The sequence below is a fragment of the Balaenoptera borealis genome (assembly GCF_965194805.1).
Source record: "Balaenoptera borealis genome assembly, chromosome: 16".
Taxonomy (NCBI): domain Eukaryota; kingdom Metazoa; phylum Chordata; class Mammalia; order Artiodactyla; family Balaenopteridae; genus Balaenoptera; species Balaenoptera borealis.
In genome coordinates this window covers 23,771,095-23,787,852 of record NC_138872.1, presented here as the reverse complement: position 1 = coordinate 23,787,852, position 16,758 = coordinate 23,771,095, and the positions used below count along the sequence as shown (strand labels likewise).

The following is a 16,758-nucleotide window of genomic DNA, read 5'->3' as shown; positions in this document are numbered from 1 at the left end:
GATTTTTTTTTTTTTTTAGGATTTTCCCTTGTTCTTCTGAAACCCTGAGAACTTGTGTGGCTGCTTTAAAAAAGAAAAAAAAAAAAGTTGATCTCTTCTTTCAAAAGATGAATCACAGTTGAGTCTGTTATTTACCCTGAAGTTACACCATTCTTTCAAACAGCAGTAGTCATTGATGTCTCCGTCTACATATGCATGCTGCTCTCTCACTCTCTGTTGCCATGTGTTGTGTTAATGCATGTATTGTAATAGTTCGAATAAGCATGAGGGATCTTTGTTTTTGTTTTTTTTTTTCAGTAACAAATACTTGTAAGAAAACAGATGATTTTGTGACATCTAAAGCACCAGCTGTCGACCTAGATCACAAGTTTAGGTGCAAGGTTGTGGATTGTTTAAAATTTTTCCGCAAAGCCAAACTGTTGCACTATCACATGAAGTATTTCCACGGAATGGAGAAGTCACCAGAGCCAGAGGAGAACTCAGGAAAGAGGCATGTCCAGACGAGGGGCTCTTCAGCTTCAGACAAGGCCAGCCAGGAGAGCCTGACCAGGAAGCGGGTCTCGGCCAGTTCCCCAAGTAAGCATTTTGGTTCTGGGTTGTATCTGTATCATGAAGGGTGACACAGAAAGCGGGCGTTAGGTTGGTCTGGTCCAGTTGAATCCCTCAAAATTGAAAATGACAAGTGAGCCTCAGGAATTGCCTTGTGGAGTTGTAGCCTTCCTGGAGGAAGTAGAAATACCTGACTCTCATTCTTACCTCCACCTCTTGCTGCTCAAGTTACCTTGAGAAAGTCACTTAGCCTCTGAAGGTCTTGGTACTCTTGGTATGGAGTGGGAACAGTCAAGGAAAGGGAGCTCTGTTAGAAGCCAGCAGGAGAACTAGTGCTCAGAACAGCATGGGTGCAGTCATCCCATCCCTGCTAACAGAACAGAAGAACTAAGAGGTGATGTGGGATTCTCCTCCTGGGTTCAATTTCGTCATAATTGCAGCCGAAGATATTTTCTAACAACACTGTTTATTTTACATAGAAACTACAGTGGTGGTGGTAAGGGTAACAATAAAATCTCATGTTCACGTCTTATTCTAAAACTTACAGAAATTGAAAAATTACATGTTTCTTGGGAATTTCAGAATAATTAATGAGTTTCCAGGAAATTCTACAAGCTTCCCAGCTTCGTTTTGCCTGAAATTGTAACATCATTGTATATTTTTTGGCTTGAACTTCTCTGTTAAAATACTTAGGTATTAGATGGTATATGGAACTCCTGGGACATCTGCCAGTGTTCCCAAGGGAGTACAGAGTCGGGTTTCAGATAGCAGGTCAGGGCCATGCAGACTAAGGTGATCTCTGACCCTGTGAGAGGTCAGTTCTTAGCCAGGCTGTGAAGACATAATGTGTCAAGTGACAGTTTCTTAGTCATATGTGCTGTATTATCCATTAGAAATATAATGTGAGTCAGCCTGTAACTTTTTCTTGTAGCCACATTTTAAAATGTAGAAAGAAACAGGTGAAACTTCTTTCTTTTTTTTTTTTTTTAATATTTATTTATTTGGCTGAGTTGGGTCTTAGTTGCAGCACGCGGGATCTTCGTTGTGACACGCGGGCTTCTCTTTAGTTGTGGTGTGTGGGCTCTGGAGCTCGCGGGCTCAGTGGTTGCAGTACATGGGCTCTCTAGTTGTGGCGTGTGAGCTTAGTTGCCCTGCGGCATGTGGGATCTTAGTTCCCCGACCAGGGAACGAACCCACGTCCCCTGCATTGGCAGGTGGATTCTTTACCACTGGACCACCGGGGAAGTCCCTGAAATTTCTTTTAATAAATTTTGTTAACTCAAAATATCCAAAATACTATCATTTCAGCATGTAATCAGCATAGAAATTACTATTTAATAAGCTATTATGTATCCTTTTTCTTGTATTAAGCCTTTAAAATCCAGTATGTGGGACTTCCCTGGTGGTAGGGTGGTTAAGAATCCGCCTGCCAATGCAGGGGACACAGGTTCAAGCCCTGGTCCGGGAAGATCCCACATGCTGCAGAGCAGCTAAGCCCGTACGCCACAACTACTGAGCCTGTGCACCTAGAGCCCGTGCTCCACAACAAGAGAAGCCATCGCAATGAGAAGCCCACGCAGTGCAGCGAAGAGTAGCCCCTGCTCACCACAACTAGAGAAAGCCCACCCGCAGCAACGAAGACCCAACGCTGCCAAAAATAAACAAATAAAATAAATTAAAATAAAAAATCCAGTATGTGTTTTACATTTACTGAACATTTCAGTTCAGACTAACCACATTTCAGGTGCTAGTAGCTGCATATGGCTGGTGGCCACAGAATTGGCCCACGCAGCTTGATTACTAGCTGTAGACTAGCTGTAGGCAGTCTAGCTGTGCACTTGGCGAGCCCAAGTATTGAGCTAAAAGGAGCTCCCTGAGGAAGGCCAGCTGGCTAGTAGTCATCCAGGAGGGGCTCCCCATGTGGGCTGCAGGGCATGGCAGCACTCTCCACCTTAGTGACTTCACCAGAGTCCTGCTCAGGTACCCACCAGTGGATGGATATCTCTCAAAACAGGGTGGTCTGAATCAGATAGTGGTAGATGATGCTCAATGCCAGGTGCCAGTTATTTATTTAAAACGAAGCCAACAGCTATCAAAACTCCTCTTCTCTGTCTAGCTTAGACCTTGTTTATTGAGCATTGGAGCAGAGCACTGGAGTTGGAAATGCCTCAGGCTAAGATAGATTGACTTGTTCATTCAACGACTATTTATCGAGTGCCTCTCTTCTGGGGAGTAAAAAGGAAACCTAGGTCTCCTTCTGCCTGATGCTCTTGGTTGTGGGTATTCCTGGCACAAAGAAGAAAGGACAGGCTCAGTTGTTAGATGGGAGCATCCTCTTGCCTGGGCAGTGCTTGTTTTATTAGGGCCACTGATTCCTTAGGGATGTTAATAATGTCTTACTGGCCAGTCCCACTGGCTTTGGTGGCCATTCTGTGTCTTTTAGATAAGTTTATATCTCTCTGCCGTTGAATACATGGTTAATTCTGGGGGCAAGCTTATTTCTGAGAACTTGAGAGAGACCTGTCAGTGAGATCCTTTCCTCCCCTCCATGTGTCACCTGGCCCAGGTCTCACCTGGAGCAGTGGCCAACTCAGCTGCCTGGGAGTCACTGGGTGACTTGTTAAAAGTACAGATTTATTGGACCCTGCTTTACAGCATTCCAATTCTAAGTTTAGAATCTGTAGTTTTTGTACACGCCCCCCCCCCCCATATAAAAGTGACATATGATTGCTGTAAAATCCATACAAAAGAATACTAAGGGAAAAAGCCTCCCTCCCACTGGTAGCCCCACCTCCCTTGCAGATATAACTATTTTTAACAAACTCTTTTATAACTTTTCAGATATTTTCTGTGCATATCCAAGCTGTACATTTCTATTATGTCTAATAGAAAATATCTTTTTATATAGTTGGTATCATATGCAGCTTGCTTTTTTCATTAAAGATACCTTGGCACTCATTTCATGTCAGTATAGATACGTGGTTCTACCTCATTTTGACAGTGGCCATTATCTCATTGTATGGGTGTACTGGACTTTAAACATTTTCCTACAAAAAATTATGATTCACCGATTTTTTCACTCTTACCAAGTGCTAAAGCAAAGTAAACCTTCCTGAAGATTAATTTGCTCTTGTGTACGAATTAATTCATGCGATAAGTTCCTGGAGGTGGGATTTGCTTGGGAAAAGGGTAGGCATATTTAAATTTCTGATAGATGATGCCAAATCACCCTTCAAAAAGCTTGTCCCAGTTTGTAATCTCCTACCAACTGGTTATGCACATCAGTTTCTTTACAATCTTATCAGTATTATCAAATTTTAAATTATTGTTAATCTGATAGGTAAAAAATACTGTAGTGACTTTAGTCTTTTATTTTAAAAATTCTGGAATATTTTAAATTTATAGAAAAGTACATAGGACTATATATAGCAAACATGTATGTATCCAACCCCCACCTACACTTAAAAAATGTTAACATTTTGCCATATTTCCTTCAGATTTTTTTTTAAGGGAAACAAAACTAGGATGAGGTACAAACCCCCTGCATTGCTTTTCCTTTCTTTCCCTTTATGCTTTCCCAAATACATGCATATATGTTGAGAAATAATGTATAGTATTTAAAAAAAATTTTTACTGGAGTATAGTTGATTTACAATGTTGTGTTAGTTTCTGCTGTACAGCAAAGTGACTCAGTTATACATATACATATATCCACTCTTTTTCAGATTCTTTCCCCATATAGACCATTACAGAGTATTGAGTAGAGTTCCCTGTGCTATACAGTAGGTCCTTATTAGTTATCTATTTTATATAAAGTAGTATGTATATGTCAATCCCAGTGTCCCAATTTATCCCTCCTCTCCATATAGTATTTTCGAGTGTTATTAACATTTATATTGGTAAATGATAGAGTATTTTGTGTGTTTTAAAAATATGTATAAATAGTATCATATTATACTTACTCTTTTGGAACTTGCTGCTTTTTGTTTAGCATTATGTTTGTCTTCATCCGGTTGAAACCTGTAGGTGGATCTCATTGATTCTTCAGCTGGTGTATTGTGGGGTTTTGGGCACGCCCATCCACCCTTGTAGGTGTAACTTTTTTTTTTTTTAAACGATAGTTAAGTATGCCAGAGTTTCTTTAACCCCTTCCTACTCAGGGTCATTGAGGTTTCTAGTTTTTTACTTTTATAGATGATGCTTCAGGGACTGCCTGTGTACACATCCCCTGTGCGTGAGCATTTCTTTTGAGTATTTACCTAGAAGAGGAATTGCTAGATGGAAGGGTTTTAGTTAATGTACCAGAAGGTACTTGAAAATGGTGGTTCTGACTTCAACATTCCTGTCAGCTCTGTGATTTGTCTATGTCCCCACCAGCTTTTGGTATTATCTGACATAAGTTTGCCCAATCTTAGGAATTTGAAGTGATTATCTCCTTGTTTTTCTCAATGAGAAAAACGTTTGTTTTGTACTTTTTAGATGAGAGTCGGAATTGTTACAAACCTCCCCTGTTTCTGCTGGCTCCCATTGCAGCGCCATTCTCGGACAGCCTGAGATAGGAAACCGTGATGTGAGGGATTTGGTCTGCTCTGAGGACGGTTCTCTCTTGAGCCCCTCTCTCTGTGGATTGGCCTGGCTTGCTGGTTGGCTCTGGTCAGCTGACCTCTGACTTTAGTCTGCACCCTCCCCTCCTCCTTCCCTTTTCAGTGCTGTGGTGGAAGGAAGGAAGGAGCAGTGGTCGGGGAGCCTGAAGGTCTGAGTTTGGGACCCAGCTCTGCCACTCGAAGTTCTCTGGTATTGATTAAATCCCTCATCTTCTAGTATGTAACATGGAGGTTAAACTATTTGCCCCCCATAAAAATGCTGGGAAGGTCTTTATGTTAGGCATTTAAAATTATTTTGAAATGTGCACACATGTTCAAAGCAGCACTGTTCTTAAGAGCCCTAAATTGGAAACAGCTCAAGTGTTTATTCACAGTAAATAAATGTGTGAAGAATAAATCGAGTAAATAAATTGTGGTGTCTTGATACAGTGGAATACTATACAGCAGTGAGTGAATGAGCTACAGCTATACCCACCAACATCTCACAAATATAATGTTGGGCCAGAGAAGCTAACATAAACTCATATATATGATATGGTAGATATGTATATAAAGTTCAAAAACAGATTAAAATGAATCTGTTATGTTTGAGGTCAGTACAGTGGTTATCCTTGGGGGGTAGGTGGATGAATGACTGAAAGTGGGGCAGGAAGGAGACTCCTGGGGTGCTGGGGTTCTGTTTCCTTATCCGAATGGTGATTGTAACAGATGATCATGGTAACTGTCCGAGGAGGCACCTTGCCCAGTGTAATGCACCTGAGTACAGGGTGGGTGTTCCCGCAAAAGAGGGTGTGCGGACCTCTTGTTTGGTTTTGGAATTCCTGATTAACTATACTTGAGGGTCTTGATTTGTGTTGAGTAATATGAGCAGGCTTGGAGTCAGCACACCTGAATTTGAATCTAGCCTCCACCCCTTGCTTCCTCTGTGACCTTGGGCAAAGAACTCTGAGCTTCAGTTTCTCCATCTGTGAAATGGGGATACCTACCTACCTCAGAACTTTGTTACATTAAATGACCTAATGTACAATGCTTAGCACAATGTCTGGCCTACAGTAAACTCTTAATAAATACTAGGTCTTTATCTTAGTGAAAACATTAACCCAGGCAGTCAGAGAGCTGAGTTCTAAACTCAGCTGACCTCTGATAAGCTGCTAAACCGATAGACAAAGTGTTGCCATTTTGATAAAATGAAGAGACCTGAGTGAGTGATTTTCTACTTTTATGTACTGCATTTGGGTCTCATACCAATATACCGACATGGGATTTCTAAAATTCTCTCTCTTAATACAGAAGGATCCCTTTCACTGGGGTTTGGAAGTCTCTTGGTGAATTGGGGAAACTTGCCTGCCAGGTTTTAAAATAACAAGATCTGCTGTGGGTATACTTGCCAGGCTGGCAGGGGTGGACAGTTACAACATGCTTTAGGGGGACCAGAAGGGTATTTTAAATCCCTGTGTTTTAACTTGTTACCCCCCTGCTGGTCCTTTGTAAAACTGGTCAGTTTGGTGGCAGAGTGTACCACACAGGCCTCTCACCCATGTTGGGGTATAGCCTGGTCATTCCTGTACCCTCTCAGATGGAGAGCAGGTTTGTGCAGCCAGGAAGGGACATTTCCCCCCCCTACACCCCCATGTCAGGTGGACACAGACCACACAGACGATTTCACAGCTCTTCCAGGCTTGATTGCTGAGATTGCCAGCAGTTCCCAGGCTGAAGCAAACTAGACCATTCATCTTGCTGTGCTCTAGCTGGGAAATTAAAAACCTGGCCACTCGTCCTGCCTCTGCCACTAACCAGCAGGAGCCTCAGTTCTCACCATCTGTGAACTGGGGTCAGTAGACATGTTCAGCCTTCATCACGTTGCTGGATATCAATGAGAGCAAACACAGAAGCATATTCAGCATATTCCATAGGCCCCAGCCCTCCAGAAGGCACCCCCTGTTCCAGGCGTTGCCCTGACTTTTTTCACATCAGAGTCTCCTTCCGTTTCCTCATGGTTTTGCTGGGTACTTGATTAATCTGATGACTAAATTTCTTAAGATTTGAAAGAATAAAACCAGCTAAACAGATCATCTGTTCTCTCAGCACATCTAGTTTTCACCTCAACTTCTAAGAAAGCTCTTATCTTTAGGGGTGGAATTTCAGACAGTGGGGGTAGTTCAACTGGGGAGATGTTTCAAGGTGAGACTCTTGACACCAGGCAGCTTGTGTCCTAGTTCACAGGCAGTGTGAACTTGACGCTATGCTTAAGTGAAAATCAAAATATTACAGAATGTGTGCTGCTTGGGACAGCACAATTACTGTACTGTAATTGGGGACAGTTATTTGGGGACAGTTACTGTAAAAAAAAGTACTCCCTTTATGCCAAGTACTCTGATTTTGGGAACCTGGGTTCTAATAGATTTCTCAGATGGAGATTTCTGGGGCTTCTGGCCCAGCAGGACCAGAAAATGCTCTGCAGAGATTTATTTTTTGGTCTATCCCCCCCAACCATTTTCCTGCTGGTAAAGTTAGGCAGGAGAAGTAGTTCTGGTCTGAAGTCCACAGACTCTATCTTAGTAGCAGTTCTGCTCCTGTTCACTTGTGATCTGAACTCTTCACAGATCTGATTTCCTCCTTTCCAAAATGATGATGTAGGACTAGGTATGAATGAGGCAGGGCTCTTTCATGTGGGGAGAAAAGCACATAAACAGTTACAGTGAGAACTACTAAGTTCTATGTAAGGAACGTGTGAAGTGTTGTGGGAACACAGATTCAGATTTTGCCTGAAGAGCAGGGGCTGGGATGTCGAGAGGAGGAGGTGACATTTGAGTTAGGCCTTAAAGTGTGAGGGTAGGTAGGGGGTGAACCAGAAGGCAGGGGAATAGGAAAGGGATCCCTGTGCTGGGAACAAGCAGAACAAAGTTCAGAGGCATTGAGAGGAACAAACGGTCATGGATGTCTGTCCCTAAGGTACCCCTTCTGACTCTGGCCTTCAGATGTTTCCTCTTCCCTCAGCCAGGCCTTTAGTCACATAAGTTAATTTGGAAGGTCAGTTTAGATTTGCTTTTCCAAATGAGGTTTCATAGAATACCAGAATCCATTTAGTAAATTCTCTTCCAGGGGTGAGCTTAGGCTTCCTTGGTGCTTGTGTTTGATTCTGCATAGGTGAGTTCAGTCCTGAGTAGAGGTTTGCTGCAGAAAGAATATTTGAGGATCAAAGGGAGGCTCACCTGTGCTCATTACCTATTGTTACATCCATTTCATTCGTATTCTCACTCTGGGTAAACCTTGGCTTTAGGCCGAAAGGAGCCTTGGAGCACCAGAGTGGACAATTCTTTGTATCTTTTCTTGTGGTTCTAGACTGGCCTTCTCACAGAACCGTGCCCTCTCCCCTTAAAGGGAAGGGAGAAATAGGAGCTTAATTATGATATAGATTATGGTGCCTTAAAGAGAATACCAAAGAAGGTGGCTTAAGACAGAGGTTTATTTCTGTCTTTGGTCAAACTGCAGGCTCTCCACGGTGGCTCTGCTGTGGCCTGAGCAGGTGTCCAGGGCCAGCTTCCTCCTCAGTGCCCCGCCAGCCCAAGGTGTTGCTCTCTCTGTGTGGACCAAGATCGCTCACCACCTTGCCTGTCTTTCGGCAGCTGTGAAGGGAAAGGCAAGGCATGCCTTTTTCTTTTAAGGGCACAACCCGGAAGTGCCACACATCACTTCTGTTCATATCCCATATGCCAGAACATCTGTACGTGGCCACACCTCACTCAGGGGAAGCTGGAAAGTGTACTCTTTTCCCTTTGGGAGAAGTGGGTATTGGAGAATGCATGGCAGTCTCTGCCATATGAGCCAAGGTAGAAAAAGGCAGGGCTTGAGGAAGGGGTTTATTGGAGGGCCCCTTTGGGCCAGTGTCTGGGTGGGATCCATGGTGGGGGACTAATTGGAGATGAGGCTGGAAAGATAGACAAGGTGAGGGACTTCCCTTGTGGTGCAGTGGTTAAGACTCTGCGCTCCCAGTGCAGGGGGCCCGGGTTTGATCCCTGGTCAGGGAACTAGATCCCACATGCATGCCACAACTAAGGAGCCCACACGCCGCAACTAAGGAGCTGGCGAGCTGCAACTGAGGAGCCCACATGCCGCAACTAAGGAGCCCACATGCTGCAGCTGAGGAGCCCGAGAGCCGCAACTCAGACTCGGCGCAACCAAATAAAGAAATAAATAAATATTTTTAAAAAAAAGAAAAAAGAAAGACAAGGTGAAATGATGGTGTTAGGCCATGAGACCATTTCCTCTGATAGGTGGTGAAAATCCCTCCAAGAGCATACCCACGCCTGCTCTGCCCTTGAGTTGCCCTCCCCTTGTACAGGTCAGAACAGACTCTGGTCACTGCTTGTCCCTGGCACGTGGCAGTGCTCTGTGGTGTACAAGCAGTTCTCCCATAGGGGAGGGTGATGTCATTTTTTTCCTCTTCCTTCCTGGAAGCAGCAGTCTGATGTCCTTCTGCTATCATAACATAGTGATCTGAGGGAGAAATAGGGAGCAGGCTGTATAGAGGGAGCAAGGAGGGCTCTGGTATTTCTCCTGATGGGCACCTGCAGCCTGAGGAGAGGACAAGTGGCCATCTGGAAAAGCCTTGCCCTCCTCAGGCGACAAGCTGCTCTCTGATCCAGAGCCCTGACAGGAAGTTGCTCTTTGTCCAGCCAAGTCTGGGCATTCAGGAAGAAGCTCTGTAGCCAAGTGTCTGTTCTGTGGGTCATGGAACAATTGGTCAAGCTGTTCACAGAGAGAACTGACCACAGACGAGTACCACCTTCCAGGGAGAGAGTATCGCAAATGAGATAACAGCTAATTTTTTGCTGGGCACTGTTCCAAGTTCTTTACTTGTATTGTCTTGTGTAATCCTCAAAAAAAACCCCTATGAAGGAGGTACTATTGTGACGACTTTATGGATTAGAAACTGAGGTGCTGATGAGATGGATTAACTTGAACCAGTATAGACACATCTAGCATGTAGTGGAGCCACAATTTGAATCTAGTTGCAGAACACGTACTCTCACTTTTAGGCTCTGCTGTCTTTTAGGATGCCATGGAAGGATGCCCTGGCCCTGGGCCCTGGGCCTTGGAGTGGGGAATAGGAGTGCCTCCCTGTAGGAGACTTCTGTGCACATGGGTAGTCCGAACGAGTGAGTGAGTTCTGCCTGTTGTCACCTTGTCTACCCCTGTTAGGTTAGTCCCTGCTGGGCAGTTCTCCCTGTGAGCTCTGTCACCTACAGCCACATGTGACTTAGAGTCTTCAGCCAGAAGCCAGGGTGAGCCTATGAATGCTTTCTCTCTTCCCTCTGTGTTCAGAGAACACAGGTTTCTGTAGAAGAATTTCCTAGAATATCTCTTCTTTTTATCCTCAGTGCTTACTCCTCTAATTGAAGCCTCAGGAGTGGACTCTTTAAAGCTTAATATGACCATATTTCTGACCAGCTGCAGCACTAGGGATGCTTTTAGTTACAAGTAACAGGAAACCCAATTCAATTTGATTCCACGATAAAGGGGATGTGTTAGTTCACGTAATAGGGAAGTCCATGGGAGGTGTACTGCTCCAGGCCTGTTGGTTGTCTTATCGTCTCACCTCTCAGTGCTGTTTTCAGGTTAAAACCCTTGTGGTCAGAGGATGGAAGCCAGTATCATTTAAGACTCCATGCTGCTTCATTCAAATCTAACAAGGAAGTAAGAGCATACCCTTTTAATAAACTTGGGACCAGAGTCCCGAGTTCGGGTTGGATTACTCCATTCCTGTCCCTGCCTTATGAACCAGTTGGCCCAGGCTCAGATTATCTAAGCCTATGACTGTGACAAGGGGCATGGGATTACTCTTACAAGTTTAAGTGAGTGTGAAGTCAGTCCTGTCCAAATCCCTTAGATGCTAAACAGTGAAGGAGGGGTAGAAGAGACGCTGGGAGATACCCACAGTTTCGGCTACACCCAGCAAAATCTGCACAGCCAGGGAAAGGGTGGTGGTGTTGTTGAACCGTAGAGCAGATCCATGCCCTGTGCTCATTTCCTGTATCAGGGACAGTGCACAGGGCCCACAGCATGGCCCAAGTCCTCAGACCCATAGGTCTGAGTTCATCTTTTCTATACACCAATTTATATGATCCTGCAGCTTCTCTGAGTTTCACTTCCTCCTCTGTAAAGTGGTAATCATGTTAAGGTACAGATGTATTTTATGCAAAATTGAAGTTGATCAGTTTGAAGTTGTGTGATACAAAAAGCCTTATCTATAAAATTTGAATTAATACAGATCCTACCAAATTGACAGAATTCATCAACCACATGATTTCAAAGCTGGTAGGCCAATGAAACTGTGTTCATTATGCCTTTATTTTCTGGAAATATTAGTCGTGAATTATGTGAGTTTGAATAATGTAGGGTGTTCAGGAATCTTTTGTATGGAATGAACTTCACCATTCTTTTCTTAACTGCCTGTTGGGTTCCCTAAAGGTTGTGATGTTGTTTTATAAAATGTGAAATGCAAAAAAGATTGTTGTTGGAGAAGCCCAAAAGAACTACCATACTAGGTGATAACTGGGTATGCCCTGGCATTTGGCAATTTATATTCTGCATCTGGACCTTTCTGTCTCAAGGATCCAGAACCTAGGTGGTATCTCTTCAGCCAGTTCTGCTAGTGATGGGGTTAATGCTGTTAGCATTTCAGTAAGCTAATGGAGACAGTTACTTTAGTTTGAAGGCCATTAAAACCTGAGTTTACAAATCAAAAACTGGATTGGGCAATTGTTTCTATATGTGTGTGGGTGAAGGTACATCAAATCCCATCAATCATTTGCTCAAATCCTTCCAGTGAAGTTACTCATAGTAAAGGCCAATTTCCTTGTAAAGCATAAAGTTTCATTTCTTCTGTTCCAATTTATATTTTATTTCCTTTTCTTGTCTTATTGTACTAGATAGGATGTCTAGTACCATGTTGAAAAGAAGTGTTGAGAGGGTACATACATCCTTGCCCTGTTCCTGATCTTAAGAGAAAGCATCCAGTTCTCACCATTAAATATGAAGTTAGTTGTAGGTTTTCTGTAGATGTCCTTTATGAAGTTGAGCAAGTTTTCCTTTGTTCCTAGTTTTCTGAGAATTTTTATCATGAGTGAGTGTTGGATTTTGTCAAATGCTTTTTCTGCATCAATTGATACTATACATAGAAAATCCTAAAGATGCCACCAGAAAACTACTAGAACTAATCAATGAATTTGGTAAGGTTTCAGGATACAAAATTAATGCACAGAAATCTCTTGCATTCTATACACTAACAACGAAAAATCAGAAAGAAAAATTAAGGAAACAGTCCCATTTACCATCACAACAAAAAGAATAAAAATACCTAGGAATAAACCTACCTAAGGAGGCAAAAGACTTGTACTTGGAAGACTATAAAACACTGATGAAAGAAATCAAAGATCATATAAACAGATGGAGAAATATACCATGTTCTTGGATTGGAAGAATCAATACTATGAAAACGACTATACTACCCAAAGCAATCTACTGATTCAATGCAATCCCTGTCAAACTACCAACGAATGGCATTCTTCACAGAATTAGAACAAAAAAGTTTACAATTTGTATGGAAACACAAAAGACCCCGAATAGCCAAAGCAATCTTGAGAAAGAAAAACGGAGCTGGAGGACTCAGGCTCCCCGACTTCAAACTATACTACGAAGCTACAGTAATCAAGACAGTATGGTACTGGCACAAAAACAGAAATATAGATCAATGGTACAGGATAGAAAGCCCAGAGATAAACCCATGCACATATGGTCACCTAATTTATGACAAAGGAGGCAAGAACATACAATGGAGAAAAGACAGCCTCTTCAATAAGTGGTGCTGGGAAAACTGGATAGCTGCATGTAAAAGAATGAAATTAGAACACTCCCTAATACTATACACAAAAATAAACTCAAAATGGATTAAAGACCTAAATGTAAGGCTGGACACTATAAAACTCTTAGAGGAAAACATAGGAAAAACACTCTTTGACATAAACCACAGCAAGATCTTTTCTGACCCACCTCCTAGAGTAATGAAAAAAAAACAAAAATAAACAAATGGGACCTAATGAAACTTAAAAGCTTTTGCACAGCAACGGAAACCATAAACAAGACGAAAAGACAGCCCTCAGAATGGGAGAAAATATTTGCAAACGGAGCAACGGACAAAGGATTAATCTCCAAAATATACAAACAGCTCATGGAGCTCAATATCCAAAAACAAACAACCCAGTTATAAAATGGACAGAAGACCTAAATAGACATTTCACCAAAGAAGACGTACAGATGGCCAAGCGGCACATGGAAAGATGCTCAACATAACTAATTATTAGAGAAATGCAAATCAAAACTACAATGAGGTATCACCTCACACCGGTCAGAATAGCCATCATCAAAAAGTCTACAAACAATAAATGGTGGAGAAGGTGTGGAGAAAAGGGAACCCTTTTGCACTGTTGGTGGGAATGTAAATTGATAACAGCCACTATGGAGAACAGTATGGAGGTTCCTTACAAAACTAAAAATAGAACTACCATATGACCCAGCAGTCCCACTACTGGGCATATACCCTACATCAATTGATATATTATTTTTCTTTTTTAGCCTGTTGATATGATGGATTACATTAATTGATTATCAAATGTTGAACCCGCCTCGCTTGTATAGCTGGAATGAATCCCAGTTGGTTGTGATATATAATTCTTTTTATACATTGTTGGATTCAACTTGCTAATATTTTTGCATTTGTGTTCATGAGAGATAATGGTCTGTAGTTTTCCTTTCTGTAATGTCTTTATCTGATTTTGGTATTAGAGTAATGCTGGCCGTGTAGAATGAGTTAGGAAGTGTTCCCTGTGCCTATTTCTTGAACACTGAAGGCCTTCCTGACCTTAGAATCTTTGCATTTGCTGTCCCTGGCCTGGAAGACTCTTCTCCCAGATTTCTGCATGTTTTGTTCTCTCACTCCTTTCAGGTCTTTGCTCAGATGTCCTTTTCTCAGCGAGGCATTCTCTGACCACAGACTGTTAAAATTGCAAATCTCCCCTTCCCTCATCCCTACTATCCCCCTTCCCTGCTTTATTTTTTCCATAGCACTAATCACCTCCTAAAATACTATATGACTTACTTGCTTTCTGCCCCCACCCACTAGAATGTAGCTCTGTGAGGGCAAGGGTTTTTGTCTTTTTTTGTTCATTGCCTTATCCTTCCTCCCTAGAATGGTGTTTGGAACATGGTGGATGCTCAAATATTTGTTAAATAAATGAATTTAAACCATGACTGATAATGTGGTTGTAGCCAAGCGAACGTGCAGAAATGAGTTGTTCTGTTTCTATTCCTGAGGAAGATTGTTTCCAGGATCAGAGGAAAAGTAAATATTGTTGATAGCTTTTATGAATGAAATTTAGGAGGCATTTAACCATGTTTTGCTTATCAACTGCATGACTTTGGCTTAGTCATCTTATTTCTTTGGGCTCTGGTTTCTTAATCTTAGAAAGAGTACTTTTGTAAATTAGACTAAGGTCTTTTCTAGAGTTCTTGTTTGTTGAACTTTGTTTCCCAGTTGCAGAGTATTTTAATAGGAAAGGAGCTTAGAGACCCTTAAGTCCTATGTTCTTTAGCCAGTAGATTAACTTCTACCTCTAGAGCCAGGCTTGCCAGCTGGGAGATGCAGCCCATCGTCCTCTCGTACAGTTCCTGGATGCCTGTTTGGAAGAGGGGCCTTGGAGGTAGTGCTGACTTGGTGCTGGAGAGCCAGATGAACCTGTTTTTAAATGTCTGTATGATGTCAAGCAGGTGTCATCACCTCACCAAGCTTCAATTTCCTCATCTGTGAAACTGGAATAATATACACAGGTGGTTGTTAGGGTTAAATGAGATGTTTGTGATATTTGCACACAAGTGCTCAGTTAAAATCAGTTGAACCTGACTGCTTATCCTACCCCACACTTGCTTTGTGATCCATCTTGATTCTACATCAGAATCACTTGGAGAGTGTTTTTAAAAACGCTGATGCCCTTGAAAACGTTACGCTAAGTGAAAGAAGCCAGGCACAAAAGGTCACTTATTGTATATATATGAAATGTCCAGAATGGATAAATTCATAGAGACAGATGCAGATTGGTGGTTGCCAAGGGTTGAGGGGTTGGGGAGAATCTGCTTAATGGTAAGTGGTTTTACTTCGGAGTGATGGGAATGTTTTGGAACTGGGGTAGAGCTGGTTGCACAGTATTGTGAATGTACTACATGCTACTGGATTGCTCTTTCTTTTTCCCTCCCTCCCTTCCTTCCTACCTACTTACAGCTTTATTAAAGCTTAATTGTTGTTCAGTGGACTGCACATATTTAAATTGTATAATTTGATGAGATTTGGCATATATATATATACCCAGCCATTACCACAGTAAAATGGTAAACATATCCATTACCTCCTAAAATTTCCTTATGCCCCTTTTTAATTCCTCCTTTCTACTCCTCCCCCCTCTCTCATCCCCAGGTAGTCTCTATTCTGCTTTCTGTTATATAGATTAGTTTTCATTTTCTAGAATTTTATATAAATGGAATCATGCAGTATGCATTAGATTTTATTTATTTATTTATTTATTTTATTTTTTATTTTTTGGCTGTGTTGGGTCTTCGTTTCTGTGCAAGGGCTTTCTCTAGTTGCGGCGAGTGGGGGCCACTCTTCATCACGGTGCGCGGGCCTCTCACTGTCACGGCCTCTCTTGTTGCGGAGCACAGGCTCCAGACGTGCAGGCTCAGTAGTTGTGGCTCACGGGCCCAGTTGCTCTGCAGCATGTGGGATCTTCCCAGACCAGGGCTCGAACCCGTATCCCCTGCATTGGCAGGCAGATTCTCAACCACTGTGCCACCAGGGAAGCCCCTGCATTAGATTTTATATGGCTCCTTTTACTCAGCATACTTATTGAGGTTCACTTACGTTGCTGCATATTATTAATAGTTTATACTTTTATTGTTGGAGGTATTCCATTGTATGGATACACCACACATTATTTGTCCATTCACCTGGTGATGGACATTTGGGCAATTTTCATTTTGGGAGATTACAACTAAAGCTGCTGTGGTCGTTCATATACAAGTCTCTGTGTGGACATAAGTTATCCTTTCTCTTGAGTAAATATCTAGGAGTGGAATGGCTAGGTCACAGGGTATATGTATGCTTAAACATATCTTAACACCTAAAAAGTAAGGCATGATCAATTATTTGAAATGCTACAGATATGTTTGATAAGATAGAAGAAACAAGTGGATTTTTGCAATGGTTAGGCTATTATTAACTTGAAAACTACAGTCTCAGTTGAGTGGTAGGTGGGAAGCTTTTTAGAGGGGAATTAGGAAAACTGAATTGAGAAGTTTGGCAGGGAGTATTGATAACTTAAGAAGTTTTGCTGTGAAAAGTAGCAGAGAATGAAGTTGTGGTTTTTGGAAGGTGTGAATTATTCCTTTTTAAGTGGATAATTTTATATTATATGAACTATACTTCAATTATTAAAAAAAAGAAGAAGAAGAATCAAGCAAACAAAATCCTGATGTTCAGGTTACACCTCAAGCCAGT

General features: G+C 42.1%; 1 protein-coding gene across 6 annotated transcripts in view; it reads left to right on the top strand.

The window, feature by feature from the left end:
- Positions 1-16,758, top strand: part of PHF20 (PHD finger protein 20) — a 134,739-nt gene that overhangs the window by 90,062 nt on the left and 27,919 nt on the right. For 5 of the 6 annotated variants that reach the window (XM_082359369.1, XM_082359370.1, XM_082359371.1 and 2 more), the window contains one exon: positions 298-576. The exons of the other annotated variant lie outside the window; for it this stretch is intronic. In XM_082359369.1, the coding sequence (XP_082215495.1) occupies positions 298-576 (279 nt within the window). The remainder of the gene's footprint in view (positions 1-297; positions 577-16,758) is intronic. 6 annotated transcript variants of the gene reach the window in all.